The sequence below is a fragment of the Octodon degus genome, unplaced genomic scaffold (genome assembly GCF_000260255.1).
Source record: "Octodon degus isolate 3935 unplaced genomic scaffold, OctDeg1.0 scaffold00305, whole genome shotgun sequence".
Taxonomy (NCBI): domain Eukaryota; kingdom Metazoa; phylum Chordata; class Mammalia; order Rodentia; family Octodontidae; genus Octodon; species Octodon degus.
This window is the reverse complement of record NW_004524881.1, coordinates 671,805-691,633: the sequence shown is the minus strand read 5'-3', so window position 1 is coordinate 691,633 and position 19,829 is coordinate 671,805. Positions and strand designations below refer to the sequence as shown.

The following is a 19,829-nucleotide window of genomic DNA, read 5'->3' as shown; positions in this document are numbered from 1 at the left end:
CTGGTGATATATTAAATCCTTTCATATTTCATATACAATGATATGTTAGATCCTTTTGTATTTCCCATCAAGTCCCTAAATTTCTGGGATGTTTTGTTTTGTGTGTGGTTCTAGGGATTGAACCCAAGGCCTCCACACAGAGCTACATAATGTCCTCAGCTACCTTCCTCCCCACCCTTCCTCCCTTTCCTTCCTCAGCTGTGGATAACTTTGGTTGATCTGATCTCAGGTTCACTGATTTTCCTATCTTTATCCTGCCAGCAACTTTTTAAGTATTTCAAATACTAGCATTCTATTCAAAAGATTCCAGTTTTTTATAGTTTCTGTTTCTTTGCTGAGAACTTATTTTTAATTTGAAGAGTGTTTATTTTTACCATGGCACATGCTTATAAAAGCTGATTTAAAGGCTTTGATAATTCTGTCAGGATTCTCTCAGGGTTAATAACTGCTGGTTGCCTTTCCCCCAGAGAATTAGCCACATTTTTCTGGTCCATTGTCTGCTGAGTGCATGCTATATGTTGTGAGACTCTGGGCTAGGTTCAGCTTGAGAGAAGTTTGTTTTGCTTTGCTTTTGTTTCAGGGAATAGTCAAGCTCATTATGTTCAGAGCTCAAGTTCCATTCTGCCTCACTTTCTGGGGTGGTTGTAGCAGGAAGTGTGTTTTCAGACCCTTTGCTCTGTTGTATGGGTTGTCCCTTCACATCCCCCATCTCAAGGGTCAACCTGGAGTGTTGGTTCTGGGAGTCCACGTGATACTGTTGCTGTTGCGGGCTGTCCCACACTCGTACAGCTTGGAGCACGCTTCAGACCCAGATGAGCTCCTGTGCAAGGAGCTCGCGTGCCTTCCTGTCCAGCCTCCTCTGGCCTGTATCTTCCACACAACTTCTAGCTTACAGGGACCCCTTTCCCAAGGAAGCCTCACATGTATCAGTACTATACATTGCAGCTCTGCACATGGGACGAGGTGGGAGAGGGAAACAAATGAAATGGGAAAGGACGGGACCCCCCTGCCCAAATGCACATGTTTCAGCTTTAGGGAGTCATCTCTCCTCTTCTCCTGAGTTCTTGCTGCTGCTTCTTGTGCTGTTCTGCTCTAGCCTCAGGTCACAAAGGCGGGGTATGAAGTTCTCCCACTGTGGTTTATACCCCTTCTTTAAAAAACTTTCTAAAAATCCTTTATTTATTCATTTACTAGGTACAAGGTCTTGTTTTACAACTCAAATTTGTAGTAATCCTCCTGTCTCAGCCTCCCCAGTGCTGGGATTATAGGCATGTGCCATAATGCCTGGCTTTGGGGCTGACATGCTGGCATGGCATGCAGTACCAGGGATCCAACCCAGGTACTTGCTTGCTAGGCAGGCTCTTAGACTGCTGAGCTATCTCCCCAGCGCTGGGTTTTACTCCTTCTAAGCCATCACTGTAGATCACTTTTCAGACAGACTTTCATAGAAGCATGGGGAGAGAGGTGGCAGTGGGTTTTGCCTTGTTGGCAACAGCAGAATTGCCCCTCTGGGTTTATCAGCAAGTGGAGACAGGGCAGATTTTGCATTTTAGAAAGGTAGTTCTTGAAAAGTCTGTGTGCAGAGTAAGAAAGTAGAGGCTTTTAGCAAGACCTTTAGGAAGGTCTGTGGCCACCAATAAGAAGTGCTGATAGGGGCTGCAGGGGCACAGTGCAGCAGTGACAAACAGAGCTATATAGTAAATTGCCTGTGGTGGGTTGTTTTATTGCTAGTATTTAGAACCCTTAGGAAGTGACTACTCCTTTAAGGTGTCCTCCAGGTGTAAATGGTTTTTTGGGTTTTTAGTCTGTTGCAAGATCCTGTGTCTTCAGTTTGTTGAGGATGAGAAGTTGTTATCTACTTGACCAGTCCCTGGTTCTTTTGGTACCATGTCACAGTATTTTCTATGACCCTTAATAAATCTTAGTCTTAGAATATCAGGAAAAGTAGCTGTCTAAAACAGTTACATCACTTTTGCCTAGAAAGTGACAAGCTGAGGTAACCATTAATTACCTTCTCTATATGATAATATTTCCCCTCGGATCAAACTCATTACTTTGTGCTTGCCAGGCAAGCATTTGTGCTGCTGAGCAGTCTTCCCAGCCACCTTTATCTATATGAACCATGTAGTTATATACAAAATCTAAAACAGACCAGAAAATTATGTGCTGTTCTTAATGTGTCAGTTTTACTCTCAGGGGTTAAAGTTTAAAAGGGGTTAGAGAAAAAAATAGGTAAGGCTGGAGGACAAGGGGGGATCATGCTAACCTTGGAAACTGGTGCAGATGCAGAAAATTGGAGGGAAAGAGAGAAGGAAGAGATATGAACAGAACAGTCTCCCCAAAAGAGGTTAAAAACCACATTCACACTCATAAAAACAAGAGCAAACAAAGAAGGAGGAAAAAGCAAAACCAGAACCACCACAAAAAACAGCCATAAAAGGTCTACTTCTAGGTTGGTCTCTGCTTGGATGTGAAGACGGAGTCCTCATCTGTGTTGATTTGTCTCAGCAAGCCAGCAATAACTTTTTGGTGGGGTAATGGGTAATCTCAGTGAGGCTATACCTTCTGGTTGAGACCAGATGCATTCAGCCTGCAGCCATGAGCACACCCCCTTGGGCCTGAGCCCAGCTGGGTATTGCCAGATGGAGCCAGTAGCTGCTCAAAGTTCTGAGCTCAGTCGACCCCTCTCCAAGATGACTCACGCAGTGAACCCCATCTCAGGGAGAAGGTGCTGCTGGCTACCTGCTTCTTCATTGGAGTTTCTTTCTTCACTTTCTCCATGAGCTTCAGTTAGCGCTTCAGATCTTTCCTGGGTCCAGGGGACCCACTTCCCTCCTTCTTCCTCATGTTTTTATATTCCAGCATCTGGATGGTAACACTCAGAGGCTCTTGTTCTGCTGCTTGTCACGCTGCCATCTTGGTGCCTCCCTGTCGTCGTTTTTATTTTGTTATCAAGGATTCCTGATAACTGGTACCAAGAGACCATACCAAGTAGATGTAATGCATCTCTGGTCACAAGCCTTCCCAAGGAGCAGGGGCAGACCACATGCCATCTGGCAAAGAATGTGCTAAACGACAGCTGTAGTTGGCAGTCAGAAAGTGCCCTGATCTTTCTGCTCTGATCAGGTCTTACAGCAGGAGGAGGAGGATGGAAACTTTCCTGCATCTCCACATGAAATCCAGCCAGGTCCGCTTGAAGGTGCTAAAACTGCACGAGGAAAGGGCAGGCCGGTGTGGTGGTAGTGGCTTTACTTAGTTACCGCGGTACTAGCAGACACCCAAGTTGTACTGTTTCTCAGCCCTGCCCACTTGGCCCAGCTTTGACTTAGTCTTGTTGGAAACAAAGGCAGTCGACAAAATCCAGCTGTGCTGCTAACAATGTCCTTTGCACCATTGTTGCCATAGGTCCTCTGGGCAAGGGCAAGAGTCTAGAAGGGGAGGAGGAAGTGGAAAATCTCCTACACGTCTGCCTGCAGGTTGCTTGTGTTCTCCAGACTGTGGCCTGATCATAGGATAGCACACAAAGCCTCATGCATTTGATACTTTCCTATTTTCCAAAGTACTCGCACAGTCTTACTTTGGTAGTCCTCTGAATTGCTTTAGTGTAGTAATTAAAAGTCCAAACCCTGGAGCCAGACAGCCTGGGCCTGAGCCTGGCCCTGCTGCTGCCAGGCCGTGCGGACTAGGCCAGTTCAGCAACTCTAGTTGCCTTGCTTTCCTCATCAGTGACTTAGAGATAGTAGTAGCATGTAGCTCATCACTGCTGTACATAGTAATTGAATAGTGCAGCACTTAAATAGGACCTGGTATACAGGAAGAGCTCAATCATTAGGACAGTGTTAGTTTTAGCAGATGTTACTGTCCCTCTTGCTGTGGATAGTGGAGGCCAGAGGTAAGCAACTTGAGGAACAGGAGTTCTTGTCAGAGTCCGCTCAGCCTGGGGGTGAGGCACAGGAGGAAAGGGCCTTGCAGGATGTTTCTGCTCACAGATGGCAAGGTGGGAGGGAAGGCTTGTTAGTCTGTGTTTACAGATAAACCATTATAAATAGCATTTCATTTTCTGCAGGAAAGTTAACAGTTTGTGACAGATGAGAAGTTAAGTGGATAATTGTCAGTGGTTTTACAAATTAGCCCCTGAGAGACTGGTTTGTTATTAACACACATACACAGGAGTATGTGGCCCCCTCCTTCCCCAGTGAATTTTGGTGGAAGATGTTTGTTTATTTTTTAAGAGAACTACTTCTTAGTGATTGGAAGCCAGCTTTTCCTCTTAGTCTTCAGTAACTCAAATCCTTTGACAATTTTTTTTTTCCAACCAAATATCTATGTTTAAGGGCTTGGTAGAATTTTTAAAAATTCATATACCATCCAAATAATCAGCAGTGAGCCCAGAAGTGGCTGAGCTTGAGGTCGTGTTGTAGCCCAGCAAACAGCACCACATCCCATTCCAGTATGCTTGCTCTTCTCCTCCTGTGGCCACTGTGTGTGTGTGTGTGTGTGTGTGTGCGCGCGTGCGTGTGCGTGTGTGCGCGTGCATACGCGTACGTGCATCCATGCACTGGTGTACTTCCTTAAAGAGCCTCCCTGTCCCGCAACCACTGTAAGACACCTCCATCTCCTCTGTTCTGCCCAGAATACACATCAGGCTCCTATGGCAGAGTTGTGTTTTGCCCAGAACCTGGTCTAGTGAGTAAAGTCCTCATCCGTTGTCTTGAGCCTACTCCCCCGCTGCTACTCTGGGCCACAGCCTCCTGACCATCCTAGCCCTCTGTACCCGGCCACCAGAGGCTGCCTGCTCAGCGCTGCTGCTCAGGTTGAGGAGCCCAGGGTGGCAGACTCCCTGCTCTTCACCGCTCAACCCTGCATGGGACAACACACAAGGTCCTCACTGATTTCTGCTCCTATGCACACAGATAATTGTCACATGTGTCAATTCAAATACCAGCCTCTGAGAGCTATGAAGGCTATTTCTAAAGGCATAAATTATCCAGTGATTTCAGTTCTTTTCAGGAATATCAGACAGTTTAGTTTTAAAAGAAGTCATATTTGGAGAAATAATGAATGAAAACATAAGGTCGTTACCTTTTCTTTCTACAGCTCCACTTTTTCTTTTCTCCTTACCTTTATTTCCTATCCTGTCCTGTCCTTTCTGTGGCTATCTCAGCCCAGTCCCTGAGCACCTGCCTAAGCTTGCCTAAGCAGGCGCTTTAGACTACTGAGCTATCTCACCAGCACCTACAGTTCCACTTTTTAGAAAAGTATTTACTGGAAAGTTTACTTCTCAAAATGAGAGGTTGAAATGGATGCCATAAATGTGAATGAGCAGGCCTTTCCTGAGAGTGGATGGATAAGCATGTCTCTCAGTTGATTATCTCTTTGGATTTGCTCAGTCCCAGTTTCTACATGGAGGCACTGTCTGGTTATGTTTAGTGACAAGCTGAGCAGCCAACCCTACATGGTTAACAATTCCAGTGCTGACGTCTTGTAGCTTGTTGTCTCTCTCTGAATACAGCAATAGTGCCGCTCGACTTGCCTTGCCCCGTCCAGTGGCAATGCCGGGAAACACAAGCACATGCAGGGTTTATTTTTCCTACCACTTTCCATTCCAGGATGCTTGCTTTGCTAACCTTAGCACAATGAAAGTCCCTCACATGCTGGCAGATATTTTGCTGTGTACCTATAAACCCAGCATTTGGGAGGCTGAGGCAGGACTGCCACAAATTCAAGGCCAGACTGGGTTACATAGTGAATTAAAGCCAGCTTGAAATACATAGTGAGACCCTGTGTCCAAAAAAAAGCTGGCCTCTGAAGTGGCACCATCACATGAATCCATTCTTCGTAATCTGCAGTTTATGCTACCCTTTTAAATACATGGTGTGTGGCCAGCCATGGTGGCCCGTGCCTGTGATTCCACACTTGGGAGGCTGAATTCAGGGACTGCCTCAAATTCAAGGCCAGCCTGGGCTACATGGTAAGTTCAAGGCTAGCCCGAGAGACTGACTGACTGACTGACTGACTGACTGACTGACTGAATTGTATGTTCTCTTAATTATAGCTCACAACCATTGAGGGCACTAAACAAGCTGAAACTTGTCACATGCTATTACTAAGTTTTGATGTGCTGCTTCTCATATTGTAGTTCTTGGCTTTCCATTCGATGGTACCTGGCCACAGCATTCACTTTTTTTGGTAGTAGAGATCGAACTCAGGACCTTATGATTGCCAGTCAGGTGCTTATTATTTTAATCACACCCCGTATATTCCAATACAGGGCCATGACTTTTATTTTTAATCAAGTTTTCAGTTGGAGCCATGTAACTTAACTTTAGGGTGTGTATGTGAGTGTGTGTGTGTGTGTAGAGCTAGAACCTTTTTACTGATAAATATTGTAACCAGAAAAGATTGTATCTTTTAAAAAAAAAAATCTGGCCACCTTAAGAGAAGAATTAAAGGCTAATTACAAAAACTAGAGTTTAATTTCTCTTGCTGTAAAGTAGTGGCAGACATACAAGGTAAACGAGGTCAGCTTGAAACCCCTAGGGCATTTACTTCATTCCATTACTTAAATATACTTGACACTTTCTGTAGCCCAGTTTTATAAATACAGCAGTTTGTAATTAAGGGGTACAATTACCTAGCTTTGTAAACTGGAGACAGGAGAGATAGAAGAAGCAAGGGCTGACTTTCTGGTAAGGATACCAGTGCCAGTATTCGTGACGGTTGTACAAGGATGGCCCCAAAAGCCAGACTGGCCCAAGTTCAAGGCACCCTAATTCCTGATGCATGTGTATGTCGTAATAAATTCACTCTACTATATCTTCACATCCTACTTTATGTGGATAAAGCAGCATCCACCGATGGTTGGGAAGACTGAAATAATCAGTGGAGTTTCTCACACTGTGTGGTACAGCAATTGCTCTTCACATTGTAACTACAAAGAATATTCAACTCAGCTCTCAGGTCCTGGGCAGACCCCTTCATGGCTCGAGGCTTGGCTTCTGTTTAGCCTACATGCCCTCATGTCTGTGGTATTTTGTTGAATGAGGACACGTCTCCAAGGGACTTTTAAGTGCAGGGAGTTTACAAGCCGTCTGGGAAGGCGAAGCCTCATGGCATGACACAATGGAAAATAGGACAGAAATGCATGGTCAGGCATTGGCTAGGAGGACTGAGGACTCCAGAGAAAGGCAGCTGTGCACATTTGGGAAATGGAGGGATGGTGTGGCCTGCCGTTAGGGGCGTCCTTATAGATAGAGGGTGGGAGACATGAGTCCTCTCATGCTGCCAGCTGCCCTCTGCCACGTGTCTCTTCTGTCATTACAGGCTGAGCTCATAGAAAGCCTCACTCACAAGCTTGAGACCCTCCAGGAGGCGAAAGGGAGTCTGCTCATGGACATCAAGCTTAACAATGCCCTGGGAGAGGAGGTGGAGGCTCTGATCAGTGAGCTGTGCAAGCCCAACGAGTTTGACAAGTACAAGATGTTCATAGGTGACCTGGACAAGGTGGTGAACCTGCTGTTGTCCCTCTCAGGGCGCCTGGCCCGCGTGGAGAATGTCCTTAGTGGCCTTGGTGAAGATGCTAGTGATGAAGAAAGGGTATGTGGCCTAAATTCAGTCCAGCAAATCTTCCTCTGAGCTCATGTACACAAAAGAAGGGCCATTGGATGTGATCCTTTCTCAAGTTATAATCATTTTGGAGGTGGGGGAGAGGAGATAAGCAATACAGAGAAGGCAGCATCTTCCATGCCAAGTCAGACTGCCTCAGAATATTTGGGAAAATAAAGACACGTGTGAGAGTTTCTTTATTCCCTTTCTTCCTTCCTCCTTTTCTCAAACGTGGTAAGTATTGACATGTAAAAAAACGTGAGGGACAAAACAAGACTACTGGGGTCAAGAAGGGACAGGAACATGAGGTCCAAGCTCCCAGGAATCTGCTGGGAGGGCCCTGGCAAGTAGGAGGGTGCACAAGAGACCTCCAGTCACCCCTGTCTGTGAGGACAGCAGTGCCATCCAGATGAGATCAGATCCATCAAATGCTCTGTGCCAGACCCGGGGCTTTCACACCTCCTGTGTGATCTCGCTGACTCCTTACCACACCAGTGTTAGTTGTTATCATGGTTGGTCTAAGGGAAATAAGAAAAGGCACTCAGTGGTCCAGTAAATGCCCAATTCAAGATAATCATTTGCAGTTTGGGAAGACTATTAGAAACTCAGCTAAATATGATTTAAAAAAAAATATTAACCCAAAGCAAGTGTGAAACATGTTCATGTTGAGGCTTGTTACCATTAATGATGGTTGCCTGTAACTGATGGGTGATCTTCACACATTTTGAATGCTTTAAAATGTCTTAGGTTTTTTTAAAAGCTTAAGAGTTCTCCATGCTATATTTTTAAAGGACTCTTTATTCAAGTGTCTGTAAGTGGTTTCAGGTCTTTTTGATTAGGGGAAAGAATCTTCAAAAGATAAGACAGACCTTGTAAGATGAGCCTTATAGCTTTGTACTTTTCCAGAGTGCATTGTTACCTAAGACTGGCTAGTTTGGAGAGATTTAGGACAAAGGTGCATGAGCTTTCAATAATCCTAAATAAGTTTATTTGTATTGAAGGATATTTAAGTGATCTTATTTCTTGATTTATTTCAGTTTTGACTTTTCCATATCACTTTGGCCTAAAAAATTAGAAAGGTTAAATACTAAATTTTTAAAATTTCAAAATGGCACTCATTATGTGTCAGATGTTAGATTAAAAACTATCTTAAAGATTTTAATCAGTAAATTAGCGTGAGGTATGCTTCCTAACCATTGGGCTGATACAGGAAAGTTAGAATGTGAAATCAGGATCAGTGTTGAGCCAGATTTCTTTCAGCTTTGATCCAGAGGCCTGAAAAAGAAGCCTGGATAAATGGAAACAGATTTCCCTAGAGATTGGAAATGTGCTGTTCCAATGTTTAGGGAGAGGGTCTTCAACTTTAAAGTCTTGTTAAAAGATTGGGTCCTGCTTCTCAAGTTAAATTTACATTTCTAGCAAGCTCAGTTGGCCTCACAACCACAGTGCTAGAACCACTATATTACTCAAGGTTCCTTGATGATTATTTTTTTAAAATATAGACCCTAAAAGTCAAGTCATTAGCCCTGCCATTTAATGTAATCTCTCTCAACTTGAAGCTACCAAATTTTACAAAACTGGGCTGGGAGGCTGTAAATAGGCAGATCACTATGAGTCTGATTTAATAGTGAGACCCTGAACACTCTGTAGACCCTTCCCTAAAAGAAAATACAAAAAAAAAAAAAAAAAAAAAAAAAAAGACTTTGCAGAGGAAAAAAATTATATAGTATACAACTTCAGAGTATTAAGCTGATTTTCACAATGTCAGTTTGCGTAACGGCAACTGAAAGGAAAACTGAGCCCCAACTGAAGTAGAAATGTGGCTGTTTTGTATGCCTGTGTAAGACTGCCCTGCAGGGAGCTGGCTTTTCTGTCCATCTGTCTGTGTGTCTGTTGCTGACCTGTCGCTTTTCCCTGACAGAGCTCCCTGAACGAGAAGAGGAAGGTCCTGGCTGGACAGCACGAGGATGCCCGTGAGCTGAAGGAGAACCTGGATCGGAGGGAGCGGGTAGTGCTCGACATCCTGGCCAATTACCTCTCAGAAGAGCAACTCCAGGATTACCAGCATTTTGTGAAAATGAAATCAACGCTCCTCATCGAGCAGCGAAAGCTGGATGACAAGATCAAGCTGGGCCAGGAGCAGGTGAAGTGCCTGCTGGAGAGCCTTCCTGCTGACTTCACTCCCAAGGTCGGGACTCTCGCTGTGTCCCCCGATGTCCCGAACCAGACAACACCTCTTGGCAGATGTACTTTCCATGGTGTGTTTTCAACACTAACCTCTCCACTTTAACCTCTTCTAAAAATAACCAAAAGAACACCACTTCTCTTGACACTATTTAATCTGAAAAAATACTTCACTACAAACCACCATTCAAACCATATAGGTTATGGGGTTTTCCTGGATAAAAGGAAAATTAGTACTAGGCAGGACTAAGCCTGCTCTTCCCTCTTGCCCTTCATGATTGACCTGAGAGCTTGAATGCTGCTGGAAACCTACCCTTTCTGTTCTCTGTGGTAGAGAGTTCATGGCACCGTGAGAACGGAGTCGAGTTTAGATCTTAGCAGGCGGGAGTGATGTGGGGCAGTGTGTGTCACCCTCAGGAATGTATCCACAGCGGCCTTCCTTGCTGCTGGGCAGTGTGTCCTGACAGTAAGATACAAGTACCATTAATGAAGGGTCTGTAACCTAAAGCCTTAAAAAGACAACACACTGAGAAGAGAATTGTAAAATCTTGAACATTGTTGTTATTTATATTTTTAAAAATGAAAAAGATCATTGTGTGCTAACCTCTTTCTTGATTCTGTTTTATGGTGGATGTAGACTATGATGTTTAAGCTTTGTGTTTTGTGAGAACCTTAATGAAGAATTCCAAAGATAGTCACACTGCGTGTGGAGACTTGTTTTTTCTTACACTCGAGTACAAGCAGATGTTCTTTGCTAGAGTTGAGCTGAGGATGGTGGCATGTCTCCGCTCACATGTGCTTTCCCTGGGAGGTCTTGCCACGGCTCCTCGTAGTCACTGCTTGAGCACAGCTTTCCCACCAGGAGACAGTCCAAAATCCAGGCCAGTTTAAAACAGTGTGTGCTGCCGTCCCATACATGATTTGGATTCAATTCAAGCTACTGAGATAGATAGATAGATAGATAGATAGATAGATAGATAGATAGATAGATAGATAGATAGTCAGGCTGCTTTAATAAAGCATTATTTTTTAAAAATTACTTTTCCTAAACTGTCAAACCTACCCATTATACTTTCATTAAAAAAATCTCTCCTTAACCCCTAAAACCAACTTTGCTTGATCATGTTTCAGTAACAATATCTCTGAGGGGATTCTGGAGCCCAAAGAGTGAGCCCATTAAACTGAAAGGATAGTTAGTGTCCTGGACACTTTCTTCATAACTGGGAGAAAACACCTGACACCTGCAGCTTAGAGGAGGTGAGGTTTGTTTTCACTGAGTTACAGCGGAAGGTCGGCCGGATCCCAGGCAGAAAGGGCATGGTGGAAGGGTCTAGTGAAGGAAGCTGCTCACATCATGGTGCCCAGGAGGCAGAGAAAGATGGGATCTTGGGAGGCAGATACACCCTTCCAAATGCCACTCCTAGTGCCCAACTCCTCAAAGCAAGTCAAAAGCCCTGCTTCTGAGCGCACAAGAACATTCTTGATGTAAACCATAACGTTCTGCCCAAGCCCCAGAACACCTGTGTGCATCTCTTTATGCAAAACGCATTTAGTTTCTCTGCAGCTGCACTTAGTGGTGCATACCTATAATCCCAGTACTTAGGAGGCTGAAGCAGGAGGATCATCATGAGTTCAAGGCCAGCCTGGACTACATAATGAGATCTTGTCTCAAAAACAAAACAACAAAATCAAAAATATAGTTCAAATTTTGCCAGGCATGGAGGGACACATCTGTAATCCCAACACTTGGGAGGCTGAGGCAGGAGGATTGCTACAACTTCAAGGTCAGCCTGGGCTACATAGCAAGACCTTGTCTGGAAAAAAAAAAAAATTGCCAGAATTTTAATCATTCCAGCATTGCTGGAAAGTTTAGGCCCAACATGTCAAGGCAAAACTCTTAGCTGTAAAAATAAAGTTAAACACTGCTGCTATTGCAATGGCACAGGTTAAACATTCATTCTAAAAGGGGGATAGAATGGCACCAGGACCAGACAGCATACCAGCATTCAGGAACTGAGGAAAGAGGACCACTGAAAGCTCAAGGCCACCCTGGGGTATATAGTCAGTTCAAGATGAGCCCGAACTATATGATAAGACCCTGTCTTTATTTTATTTTATTTTTTTAAGACCCTGTCTTTATAAAAAAAAAAAAAAAAAAAGGGCAGGCCAAATAGCTCAATGGATTAAAATGCCTGCAAGCAGGTATAGGGACCAGCCATGCCAGCCCTGCCTCTGGGGCCGGCTGAGATGACAAGTGAGCGTGGGCGTGGTGGCATGGGCCTGTAATTCCAGCTCTTGGGAAGCTGTAAACAGACAGATCACTAGGAGTCCGATCTAGTAGTGAGACCCTGAACACCCTGTAGACCCTTTGCTAAAATACAAAAAACAAAATAAAAACACAAACAAAAACCAACCTGAAACCCAGCAGGACAAATAATTAAATCCTATAGTTTCATGTCCTGTATCCAAGGCAAGTTATGGGGACATGTTGTGAATTACAAAGACCTTGGGTAGCCCTACCCCGGTATTGCCAGTGACAGCCTTTATGTCCTCTCTCATGTCCACTCACTACCTGCAGCTTCCCTCAGCAGGCATTCCACTTGAGCATCTCTTGACTTCCTGTGGTCACCACTGTACCTTTGGCTTCACCCTCACAGCTTTGCACACTGCCCTCTTGAGGCACACTGGTCTCCTAAGCCTTCTTTTGAAATCAGGGTGGAAACCAATCTGACCCCATAACTATTGCATTCTGCATCCTGATAAAACCAGCACCATGCGGATGATACCAAGGTCTGCCATTCAGGCCAACAGCCAAGACCACTTGGGTGATAGCTACAGAGTCCTCTTAAGTGCCTAGGTGGCTGAACTCTGAATCAAAGCCCAGAGAACCAACCCTCTAGGTGGCCTTTTTGCAACAGGGTTCCCAGAGGCTGGCTATCTTCTAAAAGCAAAGTCTTACTTTTGCACCCTGTTACATGTGAAGTGGAATTGAGAGTTTGCTGAGGTACCCTCAAGGTATCTGTCCTGTTGTCCTGACAGAAAATACTTGACTTCTTTTTTATTTTAGCAACCAAGCCATTCCTGTGCTCCAACTTTGTAGACCTTCTTTTCTGGGTAAACTAAAAATTCTTCAAATGGGCTTTTGAGTCCTGGTTTTCAGTTTAAATATAGCTGAAAGCTACCAGTAGTACCCATGCCACAGCCTGAGCACTGGGCTTGAAATTTTTTCTGCCAGATCAGTTAGTTTGCTGCTGCTCTTCATATCAGTTTCTCACAAGTCTTAGGACAAGAGCAGAATGTAGAAAAAAAAATTGCCAGAGTGAAATACACATAGCTTCTATCCCAACTGCCAATGGAGCCCTTGTTCCCAATATAAACTTGAGCCTGATTTTCATTACATTTCTATGAGCATTCCAGTCTTCTGAGTTCTGATCAGAATCCATAAAGCTTGGTTTACAGCATTCTAGATAGGGCTTCTTTAGCTGTCGTCTCCAAACTTTTCCAAACTCTTATGAGCTACTTCAAAGACTCGTAGAAGCATGGGCATGGTGGCATTTGCCTGTAATCCTAGTATTTGGGAAGTTGAAGCAGGAAGATTGCCTCAAGTTTTGAGTCATCCTGGGTTACATAGAGAGTTCAAGAGCAGAACGAGCTACGTGTGAGCCCATGCCTCAATCAAAAAAGCAAAGACTTGTAAACTACTTGCCCTCTGTCGCAAAATCTGTCATAGTCACTTTGTTCATCACTAGGATAAAATACCTGACACCAACTTAAAGGAGTTTATTCTTGGTCATGGTTATAGTCCAAGCTCAGCAGGCTCCCAGGCAGAAACAACATGTCAGGGAAGGTCTGGCTGAGGAGGGCAGCTCACATCATGGCAGCCAAGAAGCAGAGAGAGGAGAGGAGCTGGGAGGGAGAAATAGCCTTCCGGGTAACCCCCAGTGACCCCCTCCTGCCACCTAAGAGCAAGTTAGCTATAGTGTCCCCATGATCAAATCACCTCCCAAAAGCTCTGTGTCTGAGAGGATGAGTGTTTTATGGATCATTGCTAACTTAAAGCATACAGGCTATGGTCAGTGGTCTGCCTGGGTTTTGTACCTGGAAGTGGCAAAAGCTCATCCATCCTTTGAGCAGGTGGTAATATCATGAGGAGCTTAGTTTTCTCATTTGTGTTGAACCCATTGCTGTTGACTACTTGGATTAACTTGAGCAGCCAGAGAAAAATCCAGAATACAAGTATTTCAAATGCCTTTTTCCCTTAGTATACTTTAAATTATTTAATGATTTTCTTTTTCTGGTAAACAATATCAAATCTATAGTTTTGATCTTCAAGATTTTTGAAGACAGGGTCTCACTATGTGGCTCAGGTTGGCCTTCAACTTACTATGTGTACCCCACACTGGCCTCAGATGGGCAGCACTCCTCCTGCCTCAGCCCCAGTACTTTTTTTTTTTTTTTTTTTTTTTTTTTGTGGAACTAGCGATTGAACTCAGGGCCTTCCGCTTGCCAGGCAAGTGCTTATTCTACTGAGCCATCTCTCTGACCCCTACATATGAGTTTTGATTAACCTAGAAACAATAGACCACCCAGAAGCTTTTTGTAAGCAATCAACCAAAAGTTTTGCTTTAAATTCTTTGGAACATGCACACCATGATAACATCAAAATAAATAAGACAGCACAATTGGTGTCCAGGAATGTTTTTAAATGCTTGTCTCTCACAGACAGAGGTCTCTGTCTCCCAGAGAATTAGTGAACCAGTGAGAACATTAAACTACTACAGTATGTGGCTGTTTTGAAATAAGCGATGCACCCGACTAACATTTCATCTTGGAGCCTAACTCCAATCGGTACTTGACCCTGGAGGTCATCAGACTAGAGCCAGCCAGCAGGTGTCTATCGATGTTCCTAGGAATAGAAGGGCTTCCAGTTCCCCACACTCATCAAGATTATTCTTTAGGATTTGCCATTTTGCACGTGCAGTCTATCTGATGACTTTTCTATTTTATACATATAAAAGCTAGTGATCCTTGCAGCAGTGACAGGTGATATCATTCCCTTGTCATGTGAAATGAGTGCAGTATTAAAGAGACTCTGAAATCTAATTCTGAGGTAGATGCAGTATTGATTGGAACAGGTCTTAATCTCTACTCTGAAGATATCACTGACCCAACTTTCAAAGTTTACCTTAGCTCTAAGACCATGCATTTATCCTTTTTTCATTTTGGATTTTCCTGCTATTAAAAAATCATAGTAGAAGCTGCCCTTCTTCCTCCTAGCCATCTTCTCTACAGGGACCCTGAGAAGAGCAGTCCTGAGCGTATTGCTGGTCAAGGTTCTGAACATATGTGACATCACTGAGAAAGTCTGTTCAGTCAGCAGTTTCAGAGCCACTTCTCAGTGCAAAGCAAGTGGGACAGCCTTACAATATGACACAAATAAAGATACTCCAGCGATGTTCCAGGCAATAGCAATGTCCTGTGATAAGATCAGAAGGCACCTGAGAAGCTCCTGCACCACTGGCTGTCAGTGTGGGTTGAATCAGCCTGCTGTTCTGTTTCCTGTGGTGGCTGCTTCACCTCCAGGAATGCAGAGAGAAGTCCCAGTTTCCATAAGAGACCCTGTGAAAATCAAACATTTTCTTCTTTGCTCCAGGAGAACACTTAAGACTTCAGTTTGCAACGCTAGTTTCCAAACTGGAAGAGAAGCTGGATCAACCCTTAGGAAGCAGTAACTGCCTTTGAGGTGTGAAGGAAAGGATGGTTGTGGCTGCAAAGAGAATCAGCCCAGTAGCCTGGCTCTCCTATCCCTCCACTACTAACATTAGCTCTTCAGCCATGTAGAAGTTAGAGAGGCTAGTGAGGTAACCCAGCAGGTCTAAAGGCACCTGTCTGGTGAGCACAAGGACGGTAGTTCAATCCCCAGCACTGCATGCCACTGTGTCATGAGATCTTGTACCACATAGATAAAAGGGTTTTTTTTTTTTTGTTTTGTTTTGTTTTTAAAGAGTAAGTTAAAAGGGTGAATGTCTGCCTTGAGTTGTACCTTTAAACTTGAGTTTTACTCAAGTACCTTTTACTAAGACATTGGGGCTTTTATGGACATATGAGAACACATTGGTTTTTATTCTTACATTGTTCCAAATTTATTTCTCTTTAATTTTACTCTGTCGTGCTGCTGTCTTTATTCTGTTAATTTGCTTTTTTTTTCTTTTTTCTAACAACATGAGCTTTATCTACCTTATTAGTTGAAAGAAAGGGGAGAATTTCAGCCAGAGCAACTTCAAAGCCGGGTGAAAGTAGCCAGGTGAATGTGAAGGGCCCATTGCACACCAAGAGATCATTTGTGACAAAATATTTGTTGCTGATTTAACTTTGGAATGATTTATGGAATCAATGATCACTTTCCTTGAGTTCTGGGGACAAATGAACATTTTTCTTAATTTTAAACAAAACCTCACTTTCTTATGGGAATTCATTCAGACACTAACCCAGAGTCTTTCTTTTCTTTCTTTCTTTTTTTATAACATCAGTTATTTTTATTTTAAAGAAAAAATAAATAAAAACAATGGTACAAAATCTCAAAATAAGATTTTAGGAGAGTAACAATGGTTAGTACATTGTGTATTGTTACTGCCAAAGTAGTTTCTCTAACCCAGAGTCTTTCAAAATGTGGCCAAGATTCTACCTGATTCAGAGTCTCCTGGGATGCTGTTAAAAATACTAATTTCTGCAACATGGCCAAATCGGCTGCACTGCTTGCTGCATTTTAGCCAGTTTCCTGGAAATGACCATTTTACAGGGTTTTTGTTGGAAATCATAGTACTAGTATACGTTCCTGTAATAATCCCAGTTTTAAAATTTTAAAATGTAAAAATGTTCTCAGAACTTCATGCACATGCTGTATTTACTCTGTTTGGTACCATATTGTAAGGTGATGGGGTCACCACTACTTTTATATAACAGTCAAGATATGATAGTAATCCCCACCCCCAGTCTTCTCTAGATCTGCTTTACATTTAAACAACCTAAGTGCTTAGGCACAACTGCTAATTATTTTTCCTCACAAAGAATCAGCCTAACACACACTGTCAGTACTTTGAATTGTGACCTGACTGGAGTTAAACCATCATGATTCTTTTGGTTGGGATCTTCAATTTTTGTTGCTTCCCCACCAGCCTCATGTGATTTAGGATTTTTTTTTTTTTAGGTATTGGGGAATCAAACTTGGGATGAATCCCTCTTGGCTAGTGGAAAGGCAGCTGCATTACTTACTGTCTTTCTTATTTTTCTCTCATTGCTGGAAAAAATACTCAGCATCCAAAGTTAAAAGAGGAAAAGTTATTTCCCGGTTTGTGTAGGTTTTAGTGCATAATCAGCTGGCTCCAAGGCAGAATGGAACCTGGCAGAGGAGCAACCATTCATGGCAGCAGAAGACAGCAGAAGCTGCAATGGAGAGAGGGAGGGAGCAAACCTCTTTCATTCCTTTATATTGTATCCATTCTACCTGTATTAGGTGATAATTGTCCCAATCCAATCAGTGGACTGATCCACCAACCATCTACCCTTAATCCCAGCACCTGTATTCCCCACGATGCACTACCAATCAATCACACACTCTAGATTTAGCTGCTCCAAAAAGCCCACCCCCACGACTGGCTGAAGCTGTGAGGGGACATCCAGTTGCAAACTGTAACACTTACTAATGTTTCAGTATTGCTACTGATTTACAGTCAGTCAAACAGAGGAAATTTAGCATAAAGAGTGGGTAAGTTTTAATGAATAGGTGACCTTAGCATTCAAGGAAGTTCTATTTGCTACCCAAGAAAACACAAGACAGTCTCAGAAAGGGTCCCTCCCCAACGCTGGGTATCAGACCTCCTTGAGCAACTGACCTTAGTTCACACAGCAGAGGACGTAGCTGGTTTGCCCAGGCTAGACTTGGCTTACAGTCTCGGGGCAAGCAGGAAGTGCCTAGAAGCACAGTCCACCCCCAAGCAACAGCCTGTTAACATGTAGGTAGGAGCCTGAAGAAAGGGTAACCACTCAGTGGGAACCCAGAGGATTGTAGGCAACGCAAAAGGAAGTCAGAGAGCATGTACTGGTATTAACCCTACCAGGTTGAGGGAATATGAAGTTTTCAGGTTTGTACTTAACAGATTGAAAGTTACCATAAGGCTGTTTGCAATGTCACTGAGGCGCCATGCATTTGGGCACATGGTTGGGGCAGAACCCTGGTAGATGTGCTTATAACCTGACCCACAAGGCAGTAGCCCCAAACATCAAGAATGCAAGCAGACCCCAATTTACTTAGGATTATTTACAATAGTACAAAAACATCAATAAAACCATTTTGTTATTTGCTTTCAGTATGATATTCAATAAATTACACGTGATACTCGACAGTTATAAGGTAGGTGTTACATTAGATGATTTTGCCAAACTGCAAGCTAACATTAGTGTTCTGAGCATGGTGACAGTAGATCAAGTTAAGTTGTTGAGTAGGTTAAGTGTATTTAATACATGTTCAACTTAGCTTTATGGGTACATACCCCATGGGAAGTAGAGGAGTGCCTGTAGTCTGTCCATCTCTCTAGTGCCCTCTACTAAGAAATCTAACCACATGCTCATTGAGGCAGGAGAGTATCACAGACCTTGCATTTAAGGGTGGACTTAGAGCTAAGAAGTAATAAATTGACAACCAGGCCAGATAGAATCCTCTAACTTGTACTGGCTTTATCTTGTGGTATCATGTGAAGTTTTGTAATCACTGATTCTGTAATCACTATTTCTCATACAGTAAATACAGCACAGTATGCATCAAATATCTTTTGAAGGGGAATGGCTCCAGAAGAAAGCAGTTTCCCACTTGTTTTCTTTAGCTTTGATCCATACATCTATATTACTGAAGCCTGTTAAGAGCATGTGTAAGGCTTGTGTCTGTTGATCTCTGACCCATTTACTGTGTTCTATATTTTTACCGAGTTCTATTTTTATACATCTGTGTGTGCCCCCCTGGTGTCTCTGCATCTGTTCTATCTCAACTTCTGTGGTTGTCATCTTGGTTTTTTAGTCCCAAAATGATTCCAATTATCCAGCTATCTTGTGTCTTTGGAGTAAGGTCCCCAAAGATATATGTGTCGAAGGCCTGGCCCCTACTGTGCCAGTGTTCAGAAATGTACAGATCCTTTGGGCTCTTAAACTTATTAGTGAACAAATCCATCGATGGGGTCATAGCTTAATGAACTCTGAGGGGAGGTAGGGCCTCCTGAGAGGGTGATGTCTTTCAGGGAGTGTCTTTGCTTTCTTATCTGCTACCTCCCACAATATTCTCCCTCATCATGGGCCTGGAAGCAAAATAGCTAAGTGACCATAGCCAGAACCATCTCAAAATAAACTTTTCCTCCTTTAAGTTGGGTGTGCTCAGGTATTTTGTCACAACTACCAGAATGAGAATGAGGGAGGAAAAAAACAGAGGGGAAGATCTATGTATTAAATATTTTAAATATGTATTCTTAATTTGAAAGAAAAGTTAGAATTTCACCTTATTCAAGCTAAGAAAGGTACCCAAAGGAAGATTATTTAAATATGTCTAAGTGTGAATGAAAGGTATATCCCATCTCTAATTACAGCAGAATATAAGAATTGGCTTTGTTTTGTAGGATATTAAATTGATAAAAAGGAATAGCTGAACAAAGAAGACTCATAGGCAATGGAATGAGACTTTAAAACACATATCTTCCTTTCTAAAGATTAGAAGAAACAGAATATATATCCATCCAATTGAAACATTTTGGGAAATTTATTAAAAGACAAGAAGAGGGCCAGCCAAATAGCTTAGCGGATTAAGGAGCCTGCAAGCAGGTGCAGGGGCTGGGGATTCTATCCCCTGGCCTGGGGTACCGGCCCAGCCCCCGGGGAGTGCTGAGACAGCAATTGAGACTGGGCATGGTGGTACGCACCTGTAATCCCAGCACTTGGGAGGCTGTAAGCAGGAGAATCACTGAGTCACCCTGTAGACCCTTCCCCTCCCAAAAAAAGAT

The 19,829-nt window shown here is 43.3% G+C and overlaps 1 protein-coding gene across 4 annotated transcripts in view; it reads left to right on the top strand.

Annotated features, from left to right (window-relative positions):
* Positions 1-10,483, top strand: part of Shroom3 (shroom family member 3) — a 336,567-nt gene extending 326,084 nt beyond the window's left edge. For all 4 annotated transcript variants that reach the window (XM_023707672.1, XM_004647430.2, XM_023707674.1 and 1 more), the window contains 2 exons: positions 7,324-7,596; positions 9,527-10,483. In XM_023707672.1, the coding sequence (XP_023563440.1) occupies positions 7,324-7,596; positions 9,527-9,895 (642 nt within the window). In that variant the 3' untranslated portion in view covers positions 9,896-10,483. The remainder of the gene's footprint in view (positions 1-7,323; positions 7,597-9,526) is intronic.
* Positions 10,484-19,829: the final 9,346 nt, after the last annotated feature.